At 42.1% G+C, this 26,440-nt stretch overlaps 1 protein-coding gene across 2 annotated transcripts; it reads left to right on the forward strand.

Moving 5' to 3' along the window:
- The first annotated feature begins 794 nt into the window (after positions 1–794).
- On the forward strand, positions 795–25,485 carry DGAT2L6 (diacylglycerol O-acyltransferase 2 like 6). Of its 2 annotated transcripts, XM_015080551.3 has the most exons (7): positions 795–1,037; positions 17,922–18,032; positions 18,560–18,630; positions 18,992–19,196; positions 20,583–20,757; positions 24,123–24,334; positions 24,763–25,485. In XM_015080551.3, exons 1-7 carry the CDS (start codon positions 953–955, stop codon positions 24,915–24,917), a joined length of 1,014 nt encoding a protein of 337 aa, XP_014936037.2. In that variant the 5' UTR covers positions 795–952; the 3' UTR covers positions 24,918–25,485. The 2 variants fall into 2 exon arrangements, with proteins under 2 accessions (XP_014936037.2, XP_026909446.1); XM_027053645.2 differs by lacking the exon at positions 17,922–18,032.
- The last annotated feature ends 955 nt before the right edge of the window (positions 25,486–26,440 follow it).

Raw genomic sequence — 26,440 nt, forward strand, 5'->3', positions numbered from 1 at the left:
TTCAATAGACACGAACTGAACTCAACAAATAATGACAGGGAACACATAATGCTTACTGTGTGCCAGGCACTATGCTAAGCACTTTACACTCATTCACTCATCCCATCCTCAGAAAAGCCCTATGAAGTAGGTACTACTATCATCCCTGTTTTACAGATGGGGAAACCGAGGCACAGGAGTTCACCAACTTGTAAGTGGCAGAGCTGATATTTGAACCCCAGCTATCTGGCTCTAAAATCTGTGCTCCTAACCACTACACTGCCTTCCAACAACGAATGCTCAAGCTGAGATCTAGAGAGATGGAGCAATTGGCAAAGTGTCACGGGAATAGCATGGTGGACTTCGGACTGGAACCCAAGATATGTTCTCTGTACAGTGCCTCTCCCACTCTACCATGTGGTATCTGGCCGCTGATACCGAGCCCCTGCGAAATAGAGGCACAAGGAGGGATCTGAGAAGTTAAGATATCTGTACAGAAAAAGGCCCAAGTTGACGAGGTGGCTCTCAGCAGAAGACAGGAGGAGCCAAAGAGCAGCCACTAGGGCAGAAACAAGTGGAGTTACCAGGTCTCCTTTCTTAAGCAGGGAAGTAGGTTGCTTTTCAGAGGTCTTATTTGGAGTCTAAGCCATTCTCTTTTCCTGCACTCATCTATCAGGGACCTCCCCACACACAGCAAGAACCACCCCTAAGCGATATCTGCCTTATTGCAATGAAGCACACAAGGAGAAGGGATATATATTAGGGAGATTAGATAGCATGATCTGAAACCTCATGTGTGTGTAGGAAGCCAGGGCGGGACAGAGAACAAGGAAGACTGGAGGAAAGGTTAGGTCAAGCCTAAAACCTTCAGCAGCTAAAGGGACTCAGTGATAAGAGATGAAAGCAAAGCACCTGTAATCAGCACAGCTTTAGAAGTGCTGGCCTTCTGTTTGGGCTTCTTGCCACAACAGCCATGGCCTTCCTTTCCCGACTGGATCTTCACGAATGCCTCCAAACCCTGTCTGTTTTGCAGTGGCTCCCCGTCTACGTATTTTTAGGTAAGTGAACACCAGGGGTTGGAGAGCACATGAGAACAGGCCAAGAACGAGGGCAAGAATCCCAGATGAGGAAGGCTCCAAAGAGATCATTTGGCTGTTTCCTCCCCCCCCCCCCCCGCCCTCTCTGGGAAGGACTATTGCTTCTCACCCAGAAAGATGGATGCTGTTGAGCAAGAATGAAATCATTAGGTTTCTAATGAAACCATCAGATTTCCCTCTTTCCAACTGAGGGCATGAAGGCCATGAGTGAGCCTTTGGTTGTTCTAGTTTAAAGATCACCGCAGCCTTCCCAGGACTGCCCCCTCTTTTTTTTTTGTTAATTTCAAGATTTTATTTAAATTACAGTTAGTTAACATATAGTGTAATATCACTTTCAGGAGTAGAATGTAGTGATTCATCACTTACATACAGCACTCAGTGCTCACCCCAACAAGTGCTCTCCTTAATGCCCATCACCCATTTTATGCATCCTCCTGCTCACCCCCTCTGAACTTGCCAAAAAGAGTCCTATTCAGGGTTGGGGGCAAAGGTGATGGTGGCTTGCAGAGTTGGTATTGCTAGGTAGGCATAAGGTGATTTTCTAGTCTAAAACTATGGGGAGAAAATTCTGGAAAATCTGGGAGCTGCCCTAGTGACTCATTAAACAAACATTTTTAAAAAGTTTTTAAAACATTTATTTATTTTTGAGAGAGAGAGAGACAGAGAGAGAGTGCAAGTGGGGATGGGGCAGGGAGAGAAGGAGACATAGAATCTGAAGCAGGCTCTAGGCTCCAAGCTGTCAGCAGAGAGTCCAACGTGGGGCTCGAACCCACAAGCCGTGAGTTCATGACCTGAGCCAAAGTTGGATGCTTAACCAACCGAGCCACCCAGGCACCCCAGACAGAACTTTAATAAAAGGCAAGTTGCGCAGTGGACTCAGAGCATGGCAATTATCAGTGCTGGGCAAATGGGTTGAGAGTGCTAAGCTTTTCCCAACCGGAATCTAGGACTTCATGGGCAACCAATTCCAGGGCCAAAGCTTGGAAACTGGATGGGGGAGAAATGTCACCCTGAAGGCAGCCAATTCCAACCTATGGGAGACTATATGATCCCTTAGAGCAGAGGGTCTTAACCAAAGGCCTATGGACCTAGAATTGGGGGTAGGGGTGGACAACTTTGAATTCATATAGCAAAATTTACCTTTATTTTCACTAGCTTCGAATTGAAATAATGAATGTAGGCAACAAGCCATAGAAACATTAACAGCACCAGTGAATTTGTCAGTAATAGACATCACAGATTTGCGTTTCATTTGCCAGTTGTTGCAGGCATCTCAAAATGTCATTTATGCTCACGACTACTTCAAAATGCCAGTGGTTATTGGAACTGCCATTGGGTCTGGTTATTTGATGCATAAACCAAGAAGCCCATGTTACTATGACACATTTTTGGTGATGTTTTGAGAACTGTGTTTTAATATGTTGCATTTCCTTTGTAAGTCTATATATTTTATTTTGTGCATTTATAATATTATTCAGAGAAGGGGTCCATAGGCTTCACCAGACTGCCAAAGGCATCTGTGACTGCCAAAGATGATGACTTATTGAGCCTTATTGAAATCAAATCATGCTGAGCACTTAGTTCATCAATGGCCTGACTCTAGCTGTATTAAGGGGGAAAAAATGATTTTTTTATAAACTTGCTTCTAGTCTTTCATATTTTCTGTTTTCCTTTGCGTTTGTCTTAACGTCCTCAAACAGACCCTTTTGACAAGTTGCAGCCCTCAGTTAGGAAAGTGAGGGGGGCACAGGAATGTCCTAAAAGTCTTGGTATTGCGGTGGCAGCCACCATTTCAAGTCTGGATCCTAGAAAGAGTGGGCAAGTCTGGGGACTAGAGAGCAGGGAAAAGAGGTCAAGAGAGGAAGAGGGGCGCCCAGGTGGCTCAGTCAGTTAAGCGTCCAACTTTGGCTCAGGTCATGATCTCCCAACTCTGTGAGTTTGAGCCCTAAGTCTGGCTCTGTGCTGACAGCTCAGAGCCTGGGGCTGCTTTGGATTCTGTGTCTCCCTTTCTCTGCCCCCCCCCCCAAAGATAAACATTAAAAAAAATTTTAATAAAAGAGAGAGGAAGAGGTGTGTAAGTTCTTCCCTTTAGGTGTGGAGTCTGTACTGACCCAGAAACCCTTTGTGTGGTCTTCGAACACAAGTGCCCAGATTATTCTGACTCTTCTAGGGAGCACTCCTCAATAAAATGTTTTCATTTTTCTCCCAGAAAATGATTTGTTTTTAAGTATTTTCTTCTCTCTTCCTTTCCCCCTTTCAAAGGACACTGTGGACAGGGATAGGGTACAAGGCATATCCAACACTGAATATGTAAGGGCCCAGAGGTGAGGGTTAGCCTCCTAGTAATGCCCACTTCCCGCCCCCCCCCCCGCCATCTTACCAGCTTCCACTTCTTCTGGAAGAGCTGGAGGTGTGGGGTGGGGATGTTATGGACAAATGATGGCACCTACGTGTCTTAAGTGAAAACACTAATAATAAGTGTGAATGTTTTCTTTCACCTGCATTTTTAAAAGTTTTTTTTAATTGTGGTAAAACACATATAACATCAAACCAACCATTTTAACTATTTTTCAGTGTACATTAGAGCAGCATTAAGTACATTCAGTGTTGTGCAACTGTCACCACCATCCACCTCCAGAGCTCTCTTCCTGAAGTCTGTACCCATTGAACAAGAACTCACCATTGTCCCCTCCCCCCAGCCCCTGGCAACTACTCTTCTACTTTCTGTCTCTGTGAATTTGACTCCTCTGGGTACTTCATATAAGTGGAATCATACACTTTTTGTCCTGTTGCGACTGGCTTATTTCACTTAACATAATATCTTCATGTTTCACCCACACTGTATCACATGACAACATTTCCTTCCTTGTTAAGGCTGAATAATATTCTATTGTGTGAATATTGTAAACAATGCTTCTGTGAACATGAGTGTTCAAATATATCTCTGTGATCCTGTTTGCAATTCTTTTGGATATATTCCCAGAAGTGGAATTGCTGGATCACATGGAAATTCCATTTTAAATTTTTTTGAAGAACAGCTACACTGTTTTCTACAGCACCTGCACCCATTTTACATTCCCACCAACAGTGCACAAGTTCCAATTTCTCCACGTTCTCTCCAACACTTCTTTATTTTCTGGGGGTTTTTAATAGGAGCCATCTTAATGAATGTGAGGTGATATCTCATTGTGGGATTTTGATTGCATTTCCCTAACAATTAGTGATGTTAAGCATCTTTTCATATGCTTGTTAGCCATTTGTCTTGACTTATTTTTTTTTCTTTTTAAAAAATGTTTATTCATTTTGAGAGAGAAAGAGAGCAAGCACGAGCAGGCAAGGGTAGAGAGAGAATCTCAAGCAGGCTCAGCGCCGCCAGCACGGAGCCCGACACTGGGCCCGGTCCTACAAAGTGTGAGATCATGACCTGAGTGGAAACCAAGGGTCAGATGCTTAGCCGACCGAGCCACCCAGGTGCCCCTATCTTGTCTTGTTTTACATTATTTTTATCATTCCATTTGCCTTCCTCTACTAGGTTAGATGTTATACATCCTGTTTCTATCATTTTAGTGATTGTGCTAGAAATACAACATGAATCTTGGGTGTTGGAGCATCTGTAACAGTATAAGATGTCCCCAGAAGTGCCTAAGACATTCAAATCTGTTCAATAGTTATAGAGCAAATACTAATTACAAGGTGGTGACGGTCCTTGTCGAAACTACCATGGATCGAGTACAAACTCCTTACTATCTAGCAACAAAGATAAAGCAATCATTAGTTCCACCACTGTACACAGTTTATGCATCAGTGCTGGACACACACAGAAGTCACTACGATGTAAGACAGACTGTAGTAAGTGAAAGAAATAGTCACAACAAAGTGATATTAGGGTTTCAAGGAAAAATTATCACACCAAGTTGAGGGGATCAGGAAAAGCAGGAAATAGAAACAGTGAAACATGATGAACAGGACATGGGTTCTCGTTTGTCAAACTTGGATAACAATTAGCTGTGTGACTTCCAACAAGTATTTGGACCCCTCTAAGCCTCAGTATCCCCATCCTCTTAGCTTGGTATACAGTAAATGCTCCATATAGAATAGCTTCCATCCTCCCTTCCTTTCTTCCTTCCTTCCTTCCTAAATTCCTTCCTTCCTTAATTTCCTTCTTAATTTTTTCATGCACCTGCTTTCCTTCATTCCTCTCTCTTGCTTAGAGCCTCCCTCAGCACCTCTCCACTTTCCTGAATGACGTTTAGAATCATGGCTGATTACTGAGCATCCCTGAAAGTAATGGGAGAGGAAATAGGGGGAAAGAGGAGAAAAAGGAGAGGAACAAGAAGGAGGGATGAAGGGAGAAGAGAGGAATGAAAAGACAGTTTGGGGGAGGTGTAAAATACAAATATTCGTGACACTTAGAATTAGGCAATGGCCCTGAGAGGCCCTCTGAGGGCCAGCTTCCTTTGGAGGATGGCTCTCTGTCTCTTCTTTTCTGGGCATGTGTCACCATCTACCTAAACTGTTGCAATATCCGCTTTCCTGGCTCTCTACCCTCTAGTCTTCACCCTCTCCAATCTATTCCACTGCTTGCTCCCAGTAGAGTCTTTTGAAAACATCTTTAATTACAGTCCTCTCCTGCTCAAAAATAGTCAGTGATTTCCCACTGCCTACTCAGTGACGTACAAATGTGTTAGCCTGGGCATTCAAGGCCCTCCTCCACTCTCTGGCTCTAACCTTTAACCAGCTCATCCCCCCACTCTTCCCCTATAAGAAGCTTGTGTTCCAAGCAGTCTATTCATAGAACAAACATAAAGGGTACTCTCCCACTCCTTCACCTATGCTCTGACTATTCCCTCCACTGGAAAGATGTTCTGATCCCTCTCCCTGGACTAATAATCATGGACAACCTGTCCTTTGAAATATTGCTCAATTCACATCTTCTCTGCAACATTTTCTAGCCAACCCAAGACCGTATCACCTCTGAAAGTCCAAAGCACTTTGTAAAAATAGGTTAGGTAGCAGCCCTTGTATCCTTTGCCCCCTCTACTCAATAAGCCCCATGAGAATAGGAGCCATATCTTGTCATAGTTATATTTCTCACAAGACCAGGCCTGACACTAAATTGACACTAAATTCTGAATTCTCCCTCAGTAGAGACCATTAAGTCCATCTCTTTTTCTTTTTCCTCTCTTTCACCTGATCACCTCTGATCACCCCCCACTTTTTTTAGGTCTGCCTTCTTGCTCTGGTTTCTGATACTACATAAAATAGAACATAGTCTTAGTAATCAGATAGGCCAGGTCTGCCACCTGTTGCTACTGGACCTTGTGCAAGTAAGTCAATGTTATTTCTTCTTAAAGTTTATCTATCTAATTTTGAGAGGGGGAGGGGCAGAAAGAGAGGGAGAGAGAGAATGCTAAGCAGGCTCTGCACTCTCAGTGCAGAACCTGATGCAGGGTTTGACTTCACAAGCTGTGAGATGATGACCTGAGCCAAAATCAAGAGTTGGACACTTAATTGACTGAGCCACCCAGGTGCCTCCATCAATACTATTTTTATGTGATCTTCACAAGTAAGCCATTCACCCTCCACCATTGTAGAAACAGAGTATAGTATCTGCCTCTAAAGACCATTCTGAAGATCAAAGAGCCAAAAAAAAATCCTCAATAGATGTTCATTTTCTTTCTTTCTGTTATAGAAATTGACATTACTTCAAGTCCAACCACTCCAACTCATAAGACACTGCCAACCTTGCCATTTAATCAACAGAGGAAAGCCAACCACTTCTGAGACAAGCACCCTACATTCTGATTTCATTGCACCTTCAGGAAGAATAATGAGTAACTAGATCCTAAAAAATTAGGCAAATAGAGACTTTAATACTTTCCTAGCATTCCCAGATCCTTCAAGGCATTATTCATTCACCCCCTACATCTGATCAACTGCCAAACTCTGAAAATTCTACCTCCATAGTATCTTTCAAATTGGTTTGAGAAATAGTAACCTACTTCGTGTTCCCATTGTCTCTCATCTAAACTACTGCATCTTGGGGCACCTGAGTGGCTCAGTCAGTTGAGTGTCTGACTCTTGATTTTGGCTCAGGTCATGATCTCAGTTCATGGGATTGAGTCCCACACTGGGCTCTGTGCTGACAGCACAGCACAGAGCCTGCTTTGGATTCTCTCTCTCCCTCTCTCTGCCCCTTTCCTGCTCTCTCTCTCTCTCTCTCTCTCTCTCTTTCTCAAATATAAATAAACACTTTAAAAATATATTACTGCATCTCTTAATTAGTGCCTACAGTTTCTCTTGGTACTACAGTTGTCTCAAATTATTTTCCTGATACACAGATATGATCATGCTGTTCCTCTGCTTGATAACCTTCACTGGCTTCATATTTCCTCTAGCATGAAGCCTAATCTCCCCAGCTTCCTTCTCAGTTCCATCTCCTATTCCATGTCTTCCCGGTCTCCCTGTACTTTTTCAGGTTATGGTGTTATGGGCCTTGGGCTCCTCCATCTACAGATCTTTGTTCAAGTTCTTCCTCATGCATGGAAAGCCCTTCCTCCACTAATCTCTCTGTCAGAATCCTACTCTTTCTCCAAAATTCAACTTAAATCTTACCCTCCACAAGAAGCCTTTCCAGGTTCCCCAGCAGTAAGGAATGGTCTTCTGCTTGGGTTCACATAAAATAACATTTGACTATATAGTCTTACCCTCTGGTATCTATCCACTATTTATGGTATCAATTTTCTCCACTAGACTGTCAGTTCCTGGAAGGCATGAACTTTCTTTCCTACAGGTATTAATATGAGGTAACACACACAAAGTGTCTAAAATAGCTCTTGGCACATAGTAAAGACTCCACAAATGCTACCTACTTTTTTCCTAAAGCTTGGAACTTTTTATTCCTCCAAAGTTTGACCACTCCGAGCATCACATTTGTACATATATAAAATGGGGATAATAAAATTATCTATTTGTCAGGGTTATGAGAGAATTAAATGAGATAATGTACATTAAGTCCTGAACGAGTGCTTATTAATAATAAGTGCTGAGGGTGCCTCAGTGGCTCAGTTAAGCATCTGACTCTTGATTTCAGCTCAGGTCATGATCTCACAGTTCATGAGTTTGAGCTCCACATTGGGCTCTGTGCTGACAGCATGGGGCCTCCTTGGGATTGTCTCTCTCCCTCTCTCTCTCTCTATCCCTCCCCTGATCTCTCTCTCTCTATCTCTAAATAAATAAATAAATAAATAAACTTAAAAATTTATAAAACAAAAGAAGCTTAGTGTCTAATAGGGACAGGGCTAGACTTGTGAGGTACTAACTACATAAGCACCAGAGTGAAACAGGGTCAAACAGAAGCATAAGTAATGTGCTGTGGTTGTGTGGAGGAGGGAACCCTTCATTCTGAGCAGAGAATCACCAAAAGTATCATCAAGGGGGTATCATTTGAGCAAATCCTTGAAGGCTGAAAGAACTTTGATAGGCAGAAAGTTGAAGAGAGGGTAGTCAGAATAAAGGAACAGCACCACCAAAGGTATAGAGTTGGGAATGGGGAGTACACTAAGGTGGTTGGGCCCCTGTTTCCCATATTTCAGCCATTCACATCCCACCTTCTGGATTTTCTACAGTTGAGTACCACCTATGTTATTATGACTTAACATTTTTTTCCAAATTGACTCATTGCTGTTACCTAAAATAGTGTATTATAACAGATATTTTATATCACTACCATAAATTCACTTTTTATTCACTATATATTAAAATGATTTACCATCCATACACCACCTCAGATCATCTAGTGTACCTACAGTGATATAAGGACAATGCTTTGAGAAATACTGGGCTAGAGCATAAGCAGTATGAGTGCAGGTAGTGAGAGATGAGGTGAGGAAGGTGTTTGGGGCTAGTCCACGGAGGGACTACATGTTTACACTTTTTTTCTGTTGCAGTGGGAAAATATTGAAGGTTTCAGAGGCAAACAATATTATGACTGTGCTTTAGAAAGCAATCTGGCAATAACATGGAAAATTGACCAGAGGGGAAGGGACACGCAGGCAAAAAGAACAGACTCAAGATTGCAGTCCAAACCCGAGGAGATCAAGCCTTCAACCATAGCAGTAGCAATGGAGATACAGGCAGGAGAATGAATGGGAAAGAGAAAGAAGTCGAAGATAGTGCCAAAACATTGAAACTGTGACGTTTATCTTGAGGCCTAAAAGATAAATAGGAACTAGTCAGGAAAGAGCTGAGGAAAGGTTCTTCCAGGTAAAAGGGACAAAATGCACAGAGGCCCAGAGGCTAGAGAGCAGAATGAATTGAAGGAACTGACGGAACAGTATGGTGGAGTGCAGAGGACAAGGGGGGTGGCCCGGGGCTCCACCACAGAGTGCCTTTGAAACCCAGATTACAAGACTGGACTTCACCCTAAGAGTCATAGGAAGCCATGTTAGATGTTGAATTATTAAATTACCATTTGCTCCCCAATGTTCTTATATTTACACCATTTCGTGAAGAAACTGTCTTTTTCCCATTGTATATTATTGACTCTTTTGCCATAAGTTAATTGATCATATATGTGTGGGTTTATTTCTGGGCTCTCTATCCTATTCCATTGATCTATGTTTTTTTTTTAACGTTTATTTGTTTTTGAGAGAGAGAGAGACAGAGTGTGAGCAGGGGAAGGGTAGCGAGAGAAGGAGACACAGAATCTGAAGCAGGCTCCAGGATCTGAGCTGTCAGCCCAGAGCCTGACATGGGGCTCAAACCCCCCAACAACAAGATCGTGATATGAGCTGAAGTTGGACACTCAACCTACTGAGCCACCCAGGTGCCCCTGATCTATGTGTTTTTATGCCAATACAATACTGTCTTGATTACTATAGCTTTGTAGTATAGTCTGAAATCAGGAGTATGATACCTCCAGCTTTATTCTACTTTCTCAAGATTGTTTTGGCTATTCAAGATTTTTGGAAGTTCCACACAAAGTTTAGAATTATTCTAATTCTGTGAAAAATGTCATTGGGATTTTGATAGAGATTGCATTGAATTTGTAGATTCCTTAAGGTGGTATGGACATTTTAACAATGTTAATTCTTCCAATCCATGAGCACAGACCATCTTTCCATATATTTGTGTCTTCTTCACTTTCCTTTATCAATGTCTTGTAGTTTTCAGTGTACAGGTCTTTCACCTCCTTGGGTAAATTTATTCCCAGGTATTTTTTTATGCAGTTGTAAATGGGATTGTTTTCTTACACTCTCTTTGTGATGGTTTGTTGTTAGTGTATAAAAATGCAGCAGATTTCTGTACATTGATTTTATTTCCTGCAACTTTACTGAATTCATTTATTAGTTCTAACAGTTTTTTTTTGTGGTCTTTAGGATTTTCTCTATATAGTATCATGTGATCTACAAATAGTGAGTATTTTACTTCTTCCTTTCTGATTTGTATCCCTTTTCTTTCTTTCTTTCTTTCTTTCTTTCTTTCTTTCTTTTTGTCTAATTGCTGTGATTAGGACTTCCAATATCATGTTGAATAAAAGTGGTGAGAATGGGCATCTTTGTCTTGTTCCTAATCTTAGCAGAAAAACCTTCAGCTTTTCACTGATGAGTATGATGTTAGCTGTGGGTTTGTCATATATGGTCTTTATTATATTCAGGTACATTCCCTCATGAGTTTTTATCATAAATGGATGTTGAATTTTGTCAGGTGCTTTTTCTGCATCTATTGAGATAATCATGTTATTTCTATCCTTCATTTTTATTAATGTGGTGTATCATGTTGTTTGATTAGTGGATGCTGAACCATTCTTGCATCTCTGAAATAAATCCCACTTGATCATAGTATATGATCCTTTTAAATGTGTTACTGAATTCAATTTACTAATATTTTATTGAGGATTTTTGTGTTTTGTTCACTAGGGATATTGGCCTATAATTTTTTCCCTTTTTCTTTTTTTCTTTTTTCGTGTGTGTGTGTGTGTGTGTGTTGTTGTTGTTGTTCTTGTCTGGTTTGGGTATCAGGTTGCTTCTGGCCTCATGAAATGAGTTTGGAAGTGTTCCCTCCTTTTCAGTTTTTTGGAAGAGTTTGAGAAGAGTAGGTAATAAATCTTTTGTGAATGTTTGGTAGAATTTACCAGTGAAGCCATCTGATCCTGGACTTTTGTTTGTTGAGAGATTTTTAATTACCAGTCAGTCTAGTTCTTCATGATTCAATCTTAGAAGATTGTATGCTTCTAGGAATTTATCCACTTCTTCTAGGTTTCCAATTTGTTGGCATAATAATTGTTTTTTTTAATTTTTAATGTTTATATATTTTTGAGAGAGAAAGAGACAGAGCATAAGTGGGGGAGGGGCAGAGAAAGAGGGACACACAGAATGTGAAGCAGGCTCCAGGCTCCAAGCTGTCAGCACAGAGCCTGACACAGGGCTTGAACCCACGAACTGTGAGATCATGACCTGAGCCGAAGTCAGACACTCAACCAACTGAGCCACCCAGGTGCCCCTGTGGCATAATAATTGTTAATAGTCTCTTGTGATCTTTTGTATCTCTATGATATCAGTTAAAGTGCTCCTCTTGCATTTCTATTTTTATTTATTTGAGCCCTCTCTTTTTTCTTGATGAGTCTGGCTAAAGATTTGTCAATTTTGCTTATCTCTTCAAAGAACAAGGTCTTAGTCTGGGGTGCCTGGGTGGCTCAGTTGGTTAAGCGGCTGACTTTGGCTTAGGTTATGACCTCACAGCTCATGAGTTCAAGCCCCACAGTGGGCTCTGTGCTGACAGCCTGGAGCCTGCTAGCAACTCAGAGCCTGGTTCGGATTCTGTGTCTTCCTCTCTCTCTGCACCTCCCTTGCTCGCGCTCTCTCTCTCTCTGTCAAAAATAAATAAACATTTAAAAAACAAGAACAAGCTCTTAGTTTTATTGATCTTTTCTGTTGTCTTTTTACTGTTTGTTTCATTTATTTCTGCTCTGATATTTACTGTTTCCTTCCTTCTATTCACTTTGAGCTTTATTTCTTCTTTTTCTAGATCCAGTAGATGTAGCGTTAGGTTGTTTGACATTTTTCTTGTTACTTGAGGTAACCGTGTATTGCTATAAAGTTCCCTCTTAAAACTGCTTTTGCTTCTTCCCACAATTTTTGGACTACTGTATTTCTATTTTCATTTGTCTCCAGGTGTTTTTAATTTTCTCCCTTGATTTCTTCATTGACCCATTGGTTGTTCAGTAGCATGTTGTTTAGCTTCTACATACTGGGATGCTTCCAGTTTTCTTCTTATAGTTGATTTCTAGTTTCATAGTATTGTGATTGGAGGAAAATCCTTGATATCTCAATCTTTTTAAATTTACTGAGACTTGTTTTGTGGCCTAATATGATCTATCCTGGAGAATGTTTCGTGTGCACTTGAAAAGAAAGTGTATTATGCTACTTGGGGAAGAAATATTCAGTATATGTCTATTAAGTCCATCTTGTCTCATGTGTCATTAAGGCCGATGTTTCCTTATTGCTTTTCTGTCTGGATAGTCTATCCATGATGTAAGTGAGGTATTAAACTCCCCTACTATTACTTTATTGCTTGCTGTCAATTTCTCCCTTTAGGTCTGTTAATATTTGTTTTACATATTTATGTGCTTCTACGTTGGGTGTGTAAATATTTACAAATATTATATCCTCTTGTTAGATTGACCCCTTTATCATGAAGTAATATCCTTCTTTGTCTTTGTTTGCAGTCTTTATTTTGAGGGTTCTTTTTTGACATTTTATTTTATGTTTATTAAAGTACAATTGACATACAATGTTACATTAGTTTCAGGTGTGCAACATAGTTATTCAGCAACTCTATAGTTATGCTATATTCACCACAAGTGTAGCTACCATCTGTCACCATACACACTATTACAATACCATTTACTATATTCCCTATGCTGTACCTTTCATTCCCATGACTTACTCATTCCATGATTTAAAGCCTGTGCTTCCCATTCCCCTTCACATTTTGCCCATCCCCCTTCATAGCCATCAGTTTGTTCTCTATATTTATGGGTATGTTTCTGCTTTGCAGTTTTCTTTTTTCATTTTGTCTTGAACAAATCCTAAAAACTGTATTTTTACTCCCCCCGTGTTCTTTTTTTTAAAGTAAACTCTACCCCCAATAGTGGTGTCTCCCTGCCCATGTTCCCTGGGGGTGCCTCTGGATGTGAGACAGGTTCAGAGGCAGCCTGAACCTGCCCCTCAGGCTGAAACTTGAGGACAAGAAAATAAAACTTTTTCACATGAAGAGTGGGGGATTTGTTTCAGTCTGTTGTTTGTGCAGTGCCCTGTGGGTGGTAGCCTGCCAAAGACTATCTCTCCAATTATTTTGGACTCATGGGGCCCAGAAATGCAATTCCCCCTGGCCACCCACGCCAGGTGCTCAGGGGGTGTCCTTTGTGTGGGCTGCATGTGCTTGCTGACTCAGTGGGCCACAACTGTGAACATGAGGGTGGGGCACTTGGCCAGCCCAGCTGCAGTGGGGTAGGCTACACCTGCAGTTCATGGGTGGCACTCCCAGTGGAGCTAGCAGGCTAGAGGTAGGGCTTGTAAAAGTCACCTGCTAGTGCCAACCAATAAAGCAGAAGAACTCAAAAATGACACCCACCAGTGCCTCCATCCTTGGAAAGCATCCCAACAAGTTTCTGCTTCTTCAGCAGACGATTTAAGATTAACAAATGAGTGTCCTTATCAGATAAAGGGTTAGTATCCAAAATCTACAAAGAACTTATCAAACTTAACACCCAAAAAACAAATAATCCAGTGAAGAAATGGGCAAAAGACATGAATAGACACTTCTCCAAAGAAGACATCCAGATGGCCAACCGACACATTAAAAAATGCTCAACATCACTCATCATCAGAGAAATACAAATCAAAACCACAATGAAATACCACCTTACACTTATCAGAATGGCTAACATTAACAACTCAAGCAACAACAGATGTTGGCGAGGATGCAAAGAAAGAGGATCTCTTTTGCATTGTTGGTGGGAATGCAAGCTGGTGCAGCCACTCTGGAAAACAGTATAGAGGTTTCTCAAAAAAACTAAAAAGAGAACTACCCTACAACCCAGCAATTGCACTATTAGGCACTTATCCAAGGGATACAGGTGTGCTATTTCGAAGGGACACATGCACCCCCATGTTTATAGCAGCACTAGCAACAATAGCCAAAGTATGGAAAGAGCCCAAATGTCCATCGATGGATGAATGGATAAAGAAGATGTGGTATACATATATAATGGAGTATTACTCAGCAATCAGAAAGAATGAAATCTTGCCATTTGCAACTACGTGGATGGAACTGGAGGGTATTATGCTAAGTGAAATTAGTCAATCAGAGAAAGACAAAAATCATATGAATTCACTCATATGAGGACTTTAAGAGACAAAACAGATGAACGTAAGGGAAGGGAAACAAAAATAATATAAAAACAGGGAAGGGGACAAAACAGAAGAGACTCATAAATATGGAGAACAAACTGAGGGTTACTGGAGGGGTTGTGGGAGGGGGGATGGGCTATATGGGTAAGGGGCATTAAAGAATTTACTCCTGAAATCATTGCTTCACTATATACTAATTTGGATGTAAATCTTAAAAAATAAAAAAAGTTAAATCATAAAAACAAAAACAAAAACAAATGAGTGTCCTCAAAATATGATCCAGGCTCCTTTCAAACTGTTGCTTTTGTGCTGGATCCCAGGGCAAGAGGGTCTGTACATAAGCCCTTTCAAGAGTGAATGAATCCTCCATTTCCTATGGCCCTATGGTTCTCCTGAAAGTAAACCCCATTGATTTTTAACACCAGATGCTGTGCGGTCTCATCTCTCTGGTGCAGTTCCCAAGGATTGGGAGGCCTGAAATGGGGCACAAACCCCTCAGTCCTTAGGGATGAGCTCCAGATTTTGACACCCCTTCCAATTGTGGGTCACTGTTCCTGAGGTGGGGGTTTCTTGCTAGACTGTGTCTCCACCTCTCCTACCTATCTCAGTGTGGCCCTTTTGTTCTTTGTCATGGAGTCTCTGTTCAGCTAGGCTTCAGGCCCTTTTCAGAGGGAATTGTTCCTTCTGTAGCTGTAGAGATACTGTGTTCGTGGGAGAAGGTGAGTTCAAGATCTCTCTGTTGAACCCTCCTGTGGCCAGTTGATCTTTAACAAAGACGCAAAAGCAATTCAGTGGAAGAAGGGTAGTGTTTTAAACAAATGATGCTGGAACAATTGGATATCCATATGTAGTAAATGAACCTTGATCAAAATCTCGCATCTTAGGGGCACTTCAGTGGCTCAGTTAAGTGTCCGACTTCAGCTCAGGTCATGATCTTGCGATTCGTGGGTTCAAGCCTCTCTCATTGGGCTCTCTGCTGACAACTCAGAGCCTGGAGCTTGCCTCAGATTCTGTGTCTCCCTCTCTCTCTGTCCCTACCCCGCTCTCTCTCTCTCTCTCTCTCTCTCAGAAATGAATAAATATTAAAAAAAATTTAAACCTCACATCTTACTAAAAAAAATAACTCAAAGTGGATCAGAGACATAAATGTAAAACACAAAACTGTAAAATGTTTAGTAAAAAACTTATAAAGAAGCCTTCATTAAAAATAAGAAAAAGAAAACCTTCATGACATGAGGTGAGGTAAAAAGTTCTTAGATTTTACATCAAAAGCACAATCTGGAAAAGGGGGAAATGATACATTTGACTTCATCAAAATTAAAAGCTTTTGCCCTAAGAAAGAGCCTGTTCAGACAATGAAAAGATAAAGCAAACCGGGAGAAAATGTTTGCAAATCACATATCCAACAAAGAACTTGTATCCAGAATATATAAAGGACTCTTCTTAAAACTCACCACTAAAAACAAAACAAAACAAAACAAAACAAAAAAACTCAATTGAAAAATGGACTAAGGTGAAATGAACAGACACCTCACCGAAGAGGATATACAGAAGGCAAATGGAAGCATCATTAAGTATTTGGGAAATGCAAATTAGAATTATGATGAGATACCACACTACACATTTATTAGAATGGCTTGGCCATCTTCAATATAAACTAAATTAGGAGCCTACCTTATGTGAACCTCTTCCGTGATAATCCACACTATGACTTCTCCCTTCAACACAGACGAGATATTGAAAGCATCTCCTGGTGTCAAGGCCATAATATGTAACGGGGGGTCACGTACACATACACACAAATGGTTGTTCTCCATCATTCTTGCCTCAGATACCTTTGCTTTCTGTCACAGAACTCCTTGGTCCATGAACTTTATCTCTTCCATGTTTGGCCTCTGTTTCTCTTATGTCTTTAAATCCCACTTCTGTCACTGTGAGTGATGCCAATGACATTCGAACAGACCAGGTCTGGCAGGCTTCTCCTCAAAGGACGTTTATGGTCTCCTGAGGTGCCACACCTGCAGTTCAAATAGATTCCACAAGGAGGATGGTGTTTATCAAGGTATGGTTCTTGGTTAGACTACTGTTAGGCCTTGTGAATAACTGAAAGAGATCAGATATAAGGTACACAATCCATCCATGCTTTTTAAATAACATCACATTTAAATAGCACAAATCTGGCAAAACACTAACATTTAAGTTTACCTATTATTGAAAAGAGAAAACACTTATTTTATCTTCTAGCCAGTCTATAGATATTTGTTAAACACCTACTGTATGCAGGGCACTGTTCTAAATAATGGTGATGCAAACTAAATCTATTTGAAGCAAGATATAAGAGAAATTATACACTCAGACTACCTTTAATTAATGATTTTTGCTGAGTTTTCCTCTGGAGCTTACCTAGCAAATTTACTCTCATCTTTTATGAGGATCAGGGGTAGTAGGACATTTATAGATGGCAAGGTTCCTATAAAATCTCTCCCACCACTATTTTCTATTTAATTGGCATGCTTATAAAAACTATCTCAGCCAGCTCTTGCAAAGAGGATTCAGCCTATCACTAAGATTTCTTCTACTCCATAACATGATCTTTAAAGAAAGGCCTGTTCTATCTTTTTTCCTATTATTTTCATCTATGTCCAAAATTCAAGAGACAAACCCACTTCTAAGTAATTTTTGAGTTTCTTTCCATTCTCTGGAAATTTTATCTCTCGCGATGTGGTTACCTGGTCAAAGAAGTCATTCCCTTAGCTGGGTCTTTTTTCATTAACAATATGTGTACTTAGCCCCTCTTTCTCATGACTGCAGATTTTAAAATGGGAATTCCCACTGCTGTGAGATGCATCATGTTTACATTTCATAGCCTTTTGTGGCCCTTTGCTAACAGAGATAATATTTCCCCTTCTGAACTTTTGAAACATTTTGAATGAGACAAAATTGAACCTAGTAAAGCAGTTTCCAATACATGTTTTCTTCTCAGCATCAAACAGCCTGTGTACAGCAGACAGCCCTTCTCCACTGGTATGTGCTGGTTTAGCAGTCCCACAAAGAAAGGAGGGTTGAGCTTTTAGAAAGGAATTCCTGAAGTCCCAGAATGGGGATTTCAGCCACTGGTGCAAGTGCTGCTCTTGGGAAGCCACTTGCCAAGGAGGGCTGCTGTCCTTTGACCCCAGCTGAGGGCCTGCTCTGAGAATGTCATGGTTATGCAGTTTCCTCAGTTAAGATCTCAGCCATCAAAAGTACCCAGATCCAAGGACTCAGAGGTCAACCTGGACTACAGCAGAGTGGGGAAGGTTTGTGAGGGAAGTGGGAAAGAAGGGTCTCACACCAGCCTTGACCTCTCCTTCAGTAGAGAGCAGAGATGGTAGTTAGAATTATATTAAACTTGAAGGAACCTGAAGGGCATAAACCCTTTGTGTCCCCTCAGGAGCAATTCCTATTATTCTTATACCCTACTTTCTGATGTTCACTAAATTCTGGATCTTGTCTGTGCTCGCCTTAACCTGGCTCGCCTATGATTGGAATACTCACAGTCAAGGTAAGAGATGGGAAGAATGGTGGTACCTGTCTGTGCCAAGGATGGAACCACAGGGAGAAGGAAATGGATGGAGAGAGTGGAAGAGGCATAGGGAGAAGGGGTGCAAAGAAAAAGATGGGGAAAGGGAAAGGAAATGAGATAGGAAGGTGGACAGCAGGAAAAATTAAAAGAAGCAAATACGGGTAGAGGGAAGGAGAGGGAGAGAGGGGAGCAAATCTCAGCAAGGAACAGAGATCTCTCCCAGGCTTCCTAAGAAGAATTAAGAGGTTTCAGGGAATGTGCCCCCAGCCTTGGGATATCTTCCCATCACCTTCTTGGCTGGCTCCTGGAGAGCACGAACCTCCTATATCTTCTTGAGTGTTGGATTCAGGGACAGTACCTACAGCTCTGTGTTCTAGAATTATGGAAGTATGAAAATGAGAACTCCTGTGTGACCTGAGGACTGTAGAAAGAACCCTCCACCTCTGGGATAGGTAGAGGGATTGGCAATATCTCACCTGCTCTTTCCTTCCCTTCTGTATCCACAGGTGGTAGGCGTTCAGCTTGGGTACGAAATTGGACCCTCTGGAAGTATTTTCAAAATTATTTCCCAATAAAGGTAACCACCCTTCCTCTGAGTGCCCTTGGTTTATGTTGCCTGGACTCACCTTTCCCACTTAGCTCCATGTTTTCAAAGGCTTTAGTGGCCAGCAGTGAAGGTCAAGGCCCAGAGGGCATAATGCAGAGTAGGCACCCAAGATGGATGGGCAGGTGGGAAGATGGATAGATAGCAGCCTTTCTTCACAGTGGCAAATCCTCTGAGCATCATAACCCCTGGCAATCCTATGACAATGATTACATCCCAATGAACAGGGATTTGAGGCTCCCCAAGGAAAATAGGCTATGTGCTAGTATATGGGTCCACATGTCCTCTCTTCCTTCTTCTTATCCACTTCTCTGAGTTAATCTCCCTCTAACAGCTGGTGAAGACTCATGACATCTCTCCGGAACATAACTATATCATTGCCAATCACCCCCATGGCATTGTCTCTTATGGTGTGTTCATCAACTTTGCTACTGAGGCCTCTGGCTTTTCTCGGATTTTCCCAGGCATCACTCCTTCAGTAGGGACCTTGGAAGGGATCTTCTGGATCCCAATTGTGCGAGAATATGTGATGTCAATGGGTGAGTATAAGAAATCATTCCATCCTCTGACCTACCTCAGGGCTCCGGTCCCAGTAAGCCCTAACAGTCCACATCTCACATCCTGCTAGAAGAGAACTTAGTAGAAAATGAGTCCAGAACACACTAAGCCAGTAAAAAGAATATGTGGCTAAACATCAGGTTCTGTCCAAGATCTGGGAGGCAGGGTTTGGTTAAGCAGTAGGATAAGTTACAGGCATTTATAAGAGTTGCCAGGAATCCTTTCAGAGGAGGAAGCAGAAGACTAGATCTTAGGATTAAAGCAAAAGTGGAAAGCAAAAGGCAAAAGCCAAATATGAAACCCAAATGTAGGAAAAATCAGACATGAATGGGGCAGCTCAGATGAACTTTGCTAGATTCTTTCTGGGATGTCACTTGGCTTATTTTGGCCATTTGTATAGCAGCTCTCAAAATCTCTTAAAGACATTTTAAAGTCTCTCATACTAGCTTGTACCCTCCTTGCCCATGATCTTCATTTCCTGGGAACCACTTCAAACTTGCATAAGATGTCAAGGAATAAAGGATAGGCATACATCAGAATCCAAGATAACTTCCCCATGCCAGGCTTTAAGCCAGGGTACTGTGACAAATGTCCTTCTCTCTGGATGAATATTCCACTTCTGGACACCAGAAAACAACTGAAACCAAACATTAAAAAGATACATTTATCTGGAGAGGTTAGGTGGGACCACTGAGTCCCAGAGGATGGTTCTGCTCCCCTCTGAGTTTTGCATGAACCAAATGATTAAGGCTTGGGGGCAACTTCTGCCATCTCAAGAGAGAATAAAAAGTAATCCCAGAGTAAAGATGAAAAGCAGAAGTGAGGAAAGACTCCATGACTGTTGTGGAATGGCAGGGTGTTACCCTCATTCCATAGTTTGTCTACATTTCAGTTTGGTTTGTACAAGCTCCTGGATCTGCATACTCTACAGAAACCCAAGCCAATGGCTCCCAGTTGTCAGGTTGCTCTAGGGAGAAAGCAGGTTTCTGGTGGCTAGTCCTGATCACCCCTGAGGGAGAAAACTCTGGAGAGTCTCCAGACCTGTAAGACTGGGGAGAGTCAAAGATGGCTATGGTTTATGGGTAGAAAGGGAAGCGATGGGCTTAAATACTATTGAGCTAAGAGGAAGCAGGCAGAGGAACTCAAGGTATCCCCAACTGTAGTAGTACAGAACCTCCAATGCCAGAAGCTGACCCTAAGGACTAACCTCAGGCTACGGCTAACCCAGGATGTGGAGGTCAAAGACAAAAAAGTGGAAACAATACTCAGGAAACAGAACTGTCTCCAGCAGGAAGAGCCCAGAGGAACCCCTCACCCCAATCTCAGGCACCAAGTTTGTTATGCTACTTGATTCTTTGCTTTCACAGGTGTGTGCCCAGTGAGTAAGTTGGCCTTGAAGTATTTGCTGACCCAAAAAGGCTCAGGAAATGCTGTGGTTATTGTGGTTGGTGGAGCTGCTGAAGCCCTCTTGTGCCAACCAGGAGCCTCTACCATCTACCTTAAAGACCGTAAAGGTTTTGTGAAGTTGGCACTGAAGACAGGGTGGGTCCCCAGGTTCTGTACCCTATTGTCAGGGTGCCATAGGTACTCTGTAGCACCTCTCCAGAATGGTTCCTCCCTTGGAAACCCTTTAAAGGGGGCTCCCTCTTTACTATGATTGCTTCCCTCTGCTCCTTCACACTGTGTCTTAATGGTGTTTGGGCCTCCAGATACATTTGTAGGCATTTCTTTTACTTGAAGTTGGAGAAAGAACAGTAGGAAAAGACCTTTACCTCCTTCCCATTATCCTAGTTGGCTGTAGGTCTGGGGAAGTGGAGCTTCACTCTATATCAACCCATTAACTGAGAGGCCCAGAGAACCTACCCGGGGCAAGGAAGGCACTAGACTTGGTGTTGTGGGGATTGCAAAAATACAGAAGATATGGTTGTTACCCCCAAACAGCATATAATTTGGTTTCAGGAATAGGATGCATTCCTTCAGCAGTCACTTAATGCTTACTGTTGTGTCAGGCATAGTACTAGGCATTGAGGGTATAAAAATAAATAAGACCTTGTTCTTGCCTTTAAGAAACTGACAGTCCAGTGGGAACAACAGACATGCACACATATAACTATACAGGAGCCAACCACTTATCATCTCAACTACAACCCCCCTCCCTGGTTTAAACTAGCATCATCTCTGCCCTAGGTTATTACATAGTCTCCTAACTGCTCTACCTGCTTCTTTCCCTCTCTCCCCTACATCCAAGAGAATATTCTCAACTGTAGCTGATTACATTAAATGTGAGATTATGTCACTACTCCAAATGTTCCAATGGCTCCCATTTCACTCTGAGCAAAAGCCAAAATCTTTACAAGGGCCTGCAAAACTGTAAATAATCTGGTCCTTAGCCAGTCCTCATCACCTCCTGGTCTCACTCTTGCTTACTCTGTTAGAGCTACATTGGGCTCCGTGCTATACTTCAAACAAGCTACATGCTCCTGCCTTACGACCTTTGCTCTAGCTGTCCCCTCTGCCTGGAACATTATTCCTCCAAATAATTGTTTGTCTGATTGCTTTACCTCCTCCAGGTATTTGCTCAAATGTTGCTTCTCAATAAGGTCTATCTTGACCATCTTGCTCTACTTTTTCTGGTTGTGTTTATCATCCTCTTATATATCACTGATTTTATTTATTTATATATCTGTTTTTTGTTTATTTGTTATCATTGTTTACTGACTGTCTTCCCTCAAGAAAAAAATGTAAGCTCCATGAGGACAAAATTGTTTTTATTTTATTTTATTTCCCCCCCCCCGCCAGGGGAATTCTTTTTTTTTTCTGATTTTATTTTTTTTATTTTTTTCTTCAATATATGAAATTTATTGTCAAATTAGTTTCCATACAACACCCAGTGCTCATCCCAAAATGTGCCCTCCTCAATACCCATCACCCACCCTCCTCTCCCTCCCACCCCCCCATCAACCTTCAGTTTTTTCTCAGTTTTTAAGAGTCTCTTATGCTTTGGCTCTCTCCCACTCTAACCTCTTTTTTTTTCCCTTCCCCTCCCCCATGGGTTTCTGTTCAGTTTCTCAGGATCCTCATAACAGTGAAAACATATGGTATCTGTCCTTCTCTGTATGACTTATCTCACTTAGCATCACACTCTCCAGTTCCATCCACGTTGCTACAAAGGGCCATATTTCATTCTTTCTCATTGCCACGTAGTACTCCATTGTGTATATAAACCACAATTTCTTTATCCATTCATCAGTTGATGGACATTTAGGCTCTTCCCATAATTTGGCTATTGCTGAGAGTGCTGCTATAAACATTGGGGTACAAGTGCCCCTATGCATCAGTACTCCTGTATCCCTTGGGTAAATTCCTAGCAGTGCTATGGCTGGGTCATAGGGTAGGTCTATTTTTAATTTTCTGAGGAACCTCCACACTGTTTTCCAGAGTGGCTGCACCAGTTTGCATTCCCACCAACAGTGCAAGAGGGTTCCCGTTTCTCCACATCCTCTCCAGCATCTATAGTCTCCTGATTTGTTCATTTTGCCCACTCTGACTGGCATGAGGTGATATCTGAGTGTGGTTTTGATTTGTATTTCCCTGATGAGGAGCGACGTTGAGCATCTTTTCATGTGCCTGTTGGCCATCCGGATGTCTTCTTTAGAGAAGTGTCTATTCATGTTTTCTGCCCATTTCTTCACTGGGTTGTTTTCCGGGTGTGGAGTTTGGTGAGCTCTTTATAGATTTTGGATACTAGCCCTTTGTCCGATATGTCATTTGCAAATATCTTTTCCCATTCCGTTGGTTGCCTTTTAGTTTTGTTGGTTGTTTCCTTTGCTGTGCAGAAGCTTTTTATCTTCATAAGGTCCCAGTAGTTCATTTTTGCTGACAAAAATTGTTTTCATCCATTTTATTCATTGATGTGTCCCTAGGGCTCAAAACAGTGCTGACACATAGAAAAAACTCAGTAGATATGCTATAATGGAGAGATATACAAAGTGCTATGGTAGCAATAATTGATGAAAAAATTTTCACTCCCAATGTAGAAGTTTCATAAGTGGGTTACATCTGAATTGTGAGCTAAAATAGTAGGAGTTGCCAATCAGACAAAATGGGAGAAAGAACTCAGTTGACCTACAATGTATCAGGCACTCTGTGAGGCCCTAGAGATTCAAAGATGAATGACACAGTTCCCACCTTTGATCAGCTTGACAGAAAACTAGGGAGGAAGACAGGTAAGGAGATGACTGGAATAACTGAGTCAGAATAGTGTTAGTGTGGAGAAAGAGAAGCAGTAGATGAAGGGTACCTAATCTACACTGTGGAGGAGGGAACTGGAGGTAGTCCAAAAATGTTTCTTTAAGAGATTGAAATTGGAGCTGAGCATTGAAGGGCACAGTAGAATTAACTATATGAAGACATAGGAAGCATTTCTGGCAGAGGGAGCAGAATGTACGAAGCAGCATAGACAAGCAGCAACTTGGCACATTTAGAATGGCTAAGCAGATTGCAAGGAAGTGGTGGGGAGAGAGGAAGCTTGCCAGGTAGGCAGGGCTAGAGCACAAAAGCCATGGTAAGCAGCATGATACAAAGTGAGGATCTCTGGAAGAGTTTTAAAGAGAGAAATGACATGTCCAGATATGCAGTTTAGGAAGATCACTCTGGATGCTGGGTGCAGTGAAAGCAGTTAGAGTGTCTAAAATTTGTTTCTTCCTATCAGGGGACAAGGTGCAGCAGCTCCCCACAAAGGGTTGATTTAGAAGGGTGGAGCATGGCAAGAATGAGACATGAAGATGTTTGGGTGCTTGGGTTCTTGTCCTACAATGGGATGTTTGGAAAGTCTTCCCACCTTGGAGAGGGTTTTGCTGGGGGGAAGCTACCTGGGAGAGTTAATACTTATGCTCCTTTCTTTGCAGAGCGTACCTTGTTCCTTCCTATTCCTTTGGAGAGAATGAGGTTCACAATCAAGAGACCTTCCCTGAGGGAACATGGATAAGGTTCTTCCAAAAAACCTTCCAGGACACATTCAAAAAAATCCTGGGACTAAATTTCTGTACCTTCCATGGCCGGGGCTTCACTCGAGAATCCTGGGGCTTCCTTCCTTTCAATCTGCCCATTACCACTGTTGGTAAGCTTTCCAATACCTCTGGACCACTCTGGTCGTTGATTCCCACCACCCAGGTCATCCATCAAGTCCAGGAGACCCAGCACACAGCTGGGATGGGCACTGGGAATTCCAGTAGGTATGGTTGAGGGCAGGGTGGGCAGGACAACTAAACAGATAAGAGTTGTTGCCATTCCGTAGCTGCCAGGAGAGCATCATCATTCACATGCATTCCTTCAACACTCTTCTGAGCTTACTCTCATTCTCTTCAGCATGCATGAGATTAGGTATTTGGAGAATATGGGATGGGATGGGGCTAGAGCAGAGGGAAAGAACAGAGGAAAGGGAGGAGACACAGATACTGAGTTTCAGTATGTGGATCCCTCTGAGGGATGGGTAATTTGAGTTGAGGAAGGGAGGCTCAGATGCTTGTCTCTTCTCCTTCTCCATAGTTGGGGAGCCCCTGCCAATCCCTAGGATTAAGAAGCCAAACAAGAAGACAGTGGACAAGTACCATGCACTCTACATCAGTGCCCTGCGCAAGCTGTTTGACCAGCACAAAGTTCAGTATGGCTTTCCTGAGGCCCAGGAGCTGACAATCATATAATAGGAACTAGATTCCCCCATCACTAAAGTCCTAAAGCATTGATGGATCCAAATAGGGTAACCCAGAAGGAAGAACTTAGGGAGAGAGGAGAATCTCAGGCATGAGGGAGGAGGCCAACCAAGCCAGAAAGTACTTAATGAATGGGGTTTTGCAGAAGAAACCAAAGGAGCAGAAGAGTAGGCAACAACCCACTGTAGAAAGCAGAGTCTTGTTAATCCAAAGCTCTTTTTTTTTGTCCCCTGATTCCAGCCAACCCTCTGACCAAAGGAATGAGAAGCCAAAAACCACCACCGCTCCCCCTTACCAAACCTTAGTGACACCATCACTCTTTAGATTTAGGCTTAGAAGACTTGTTGAGAATAGGAATAGTTTGTTTCCTTCTCCTCCTTACAATTTGGGACCCACAACCAGGTAAACCAGGGACCTGAACTGTAGCTGCTGATGCGAACAGAAAGGATTCCCTCAGTTGTGACACAATTCTACACTGCAAAAGCTTGCCACATGCAGTTATGCTGTTTCTTCTATAAAAATAAAGGTCTATGGGCACCTGGGTGGCTCAGTTGCTTAAGTGTCTGAGTGTTGATTTCAGTTCAGGTCATGATTTCACAGTTTGTGAGTTCAAGCCCCACGTTGGGTTCTGTGCTGATCCTGTGGAACCTGCTTTGGATTCTCTATTTCTCTCCCTCTCTCTCTGCCCCTCCCCTGTTCACGCTGTGTTTCTCTCAAAATGAATAAATAAACTTTTAAAAAGTTAAAAATAAAGGTCTAGATGTATAAAAGAGGCTATGACTATTTTCTAATTACTGTGGTTCACTACTGGCCTTCCCTCAAACCTGGCCAGAAAGCTGGTCTGTGGAAAGCCATTTTCCTCCTCTTCATCCACCCTTTATACTTCCTCTGACAGAAGAGGTGATGGAGAGGAACCAGAACTGCTACACAGTGTAGGATACGGAGGCAAAATCATGAGAACTGGCATAGGTACCCACTGAATAGCCCATCTCTCCTGACCCCCACATAGCCATCCAGAGTCAGAAGGAAGGGAGCCACAAGACCATGCACAGACTGTGAGTCTACTTTATGTCAACCTCCTACTGTGTAACATGGATTATGCCATTATTTTCACAGTCTTTGTCTCTTAATGCTAACGCCAACCCTGTGAGATTCCATCACCTCCATTTCACAGTAGCTAAAACTCATAGAAGTTAAGTAAATTGCCCAAAGCCACATAGCTTTGGATAGAACTAGCATTCAAACCTAGGCTTTGCTAATTCTAATCCAAAGTTATTTCTAATACCATCACACATCCTATTCCTCGCTTCCTGGAAACCTATCAATCAGCTTCATTTTCCTAAAGAAGGAAAATTTAAAGTAGTTCATGGCACCCCTCTTGAAGTAGTTTATAAGTGTGGGCAAAAATGACATGGATTCTACTCAGAGTGGATCCAGGTTAGGCCTCAGGGAAAGTAGTTTATTAATTAAAAAAAACTTTTTGTATCAACAGATTGGAAGTGAGAATCCAGAAA

The sequence above is a fragment of the Acinonyx jubatus genome, chromosome X (assembly GCF_027475565.1).
Source record: "Acinonyx jubatus isolate Ajub_Pintada_27869175 chromosome X, VMU_Ajub_asm_v1.0, whole genome shotgun sequence".
Taxonomy (NCBI): Eukaryota; Metazoa; Chordata; class Mammalia; order Carnivora; family Felidae; genus Acinonyx; species Acinonyx jubatus.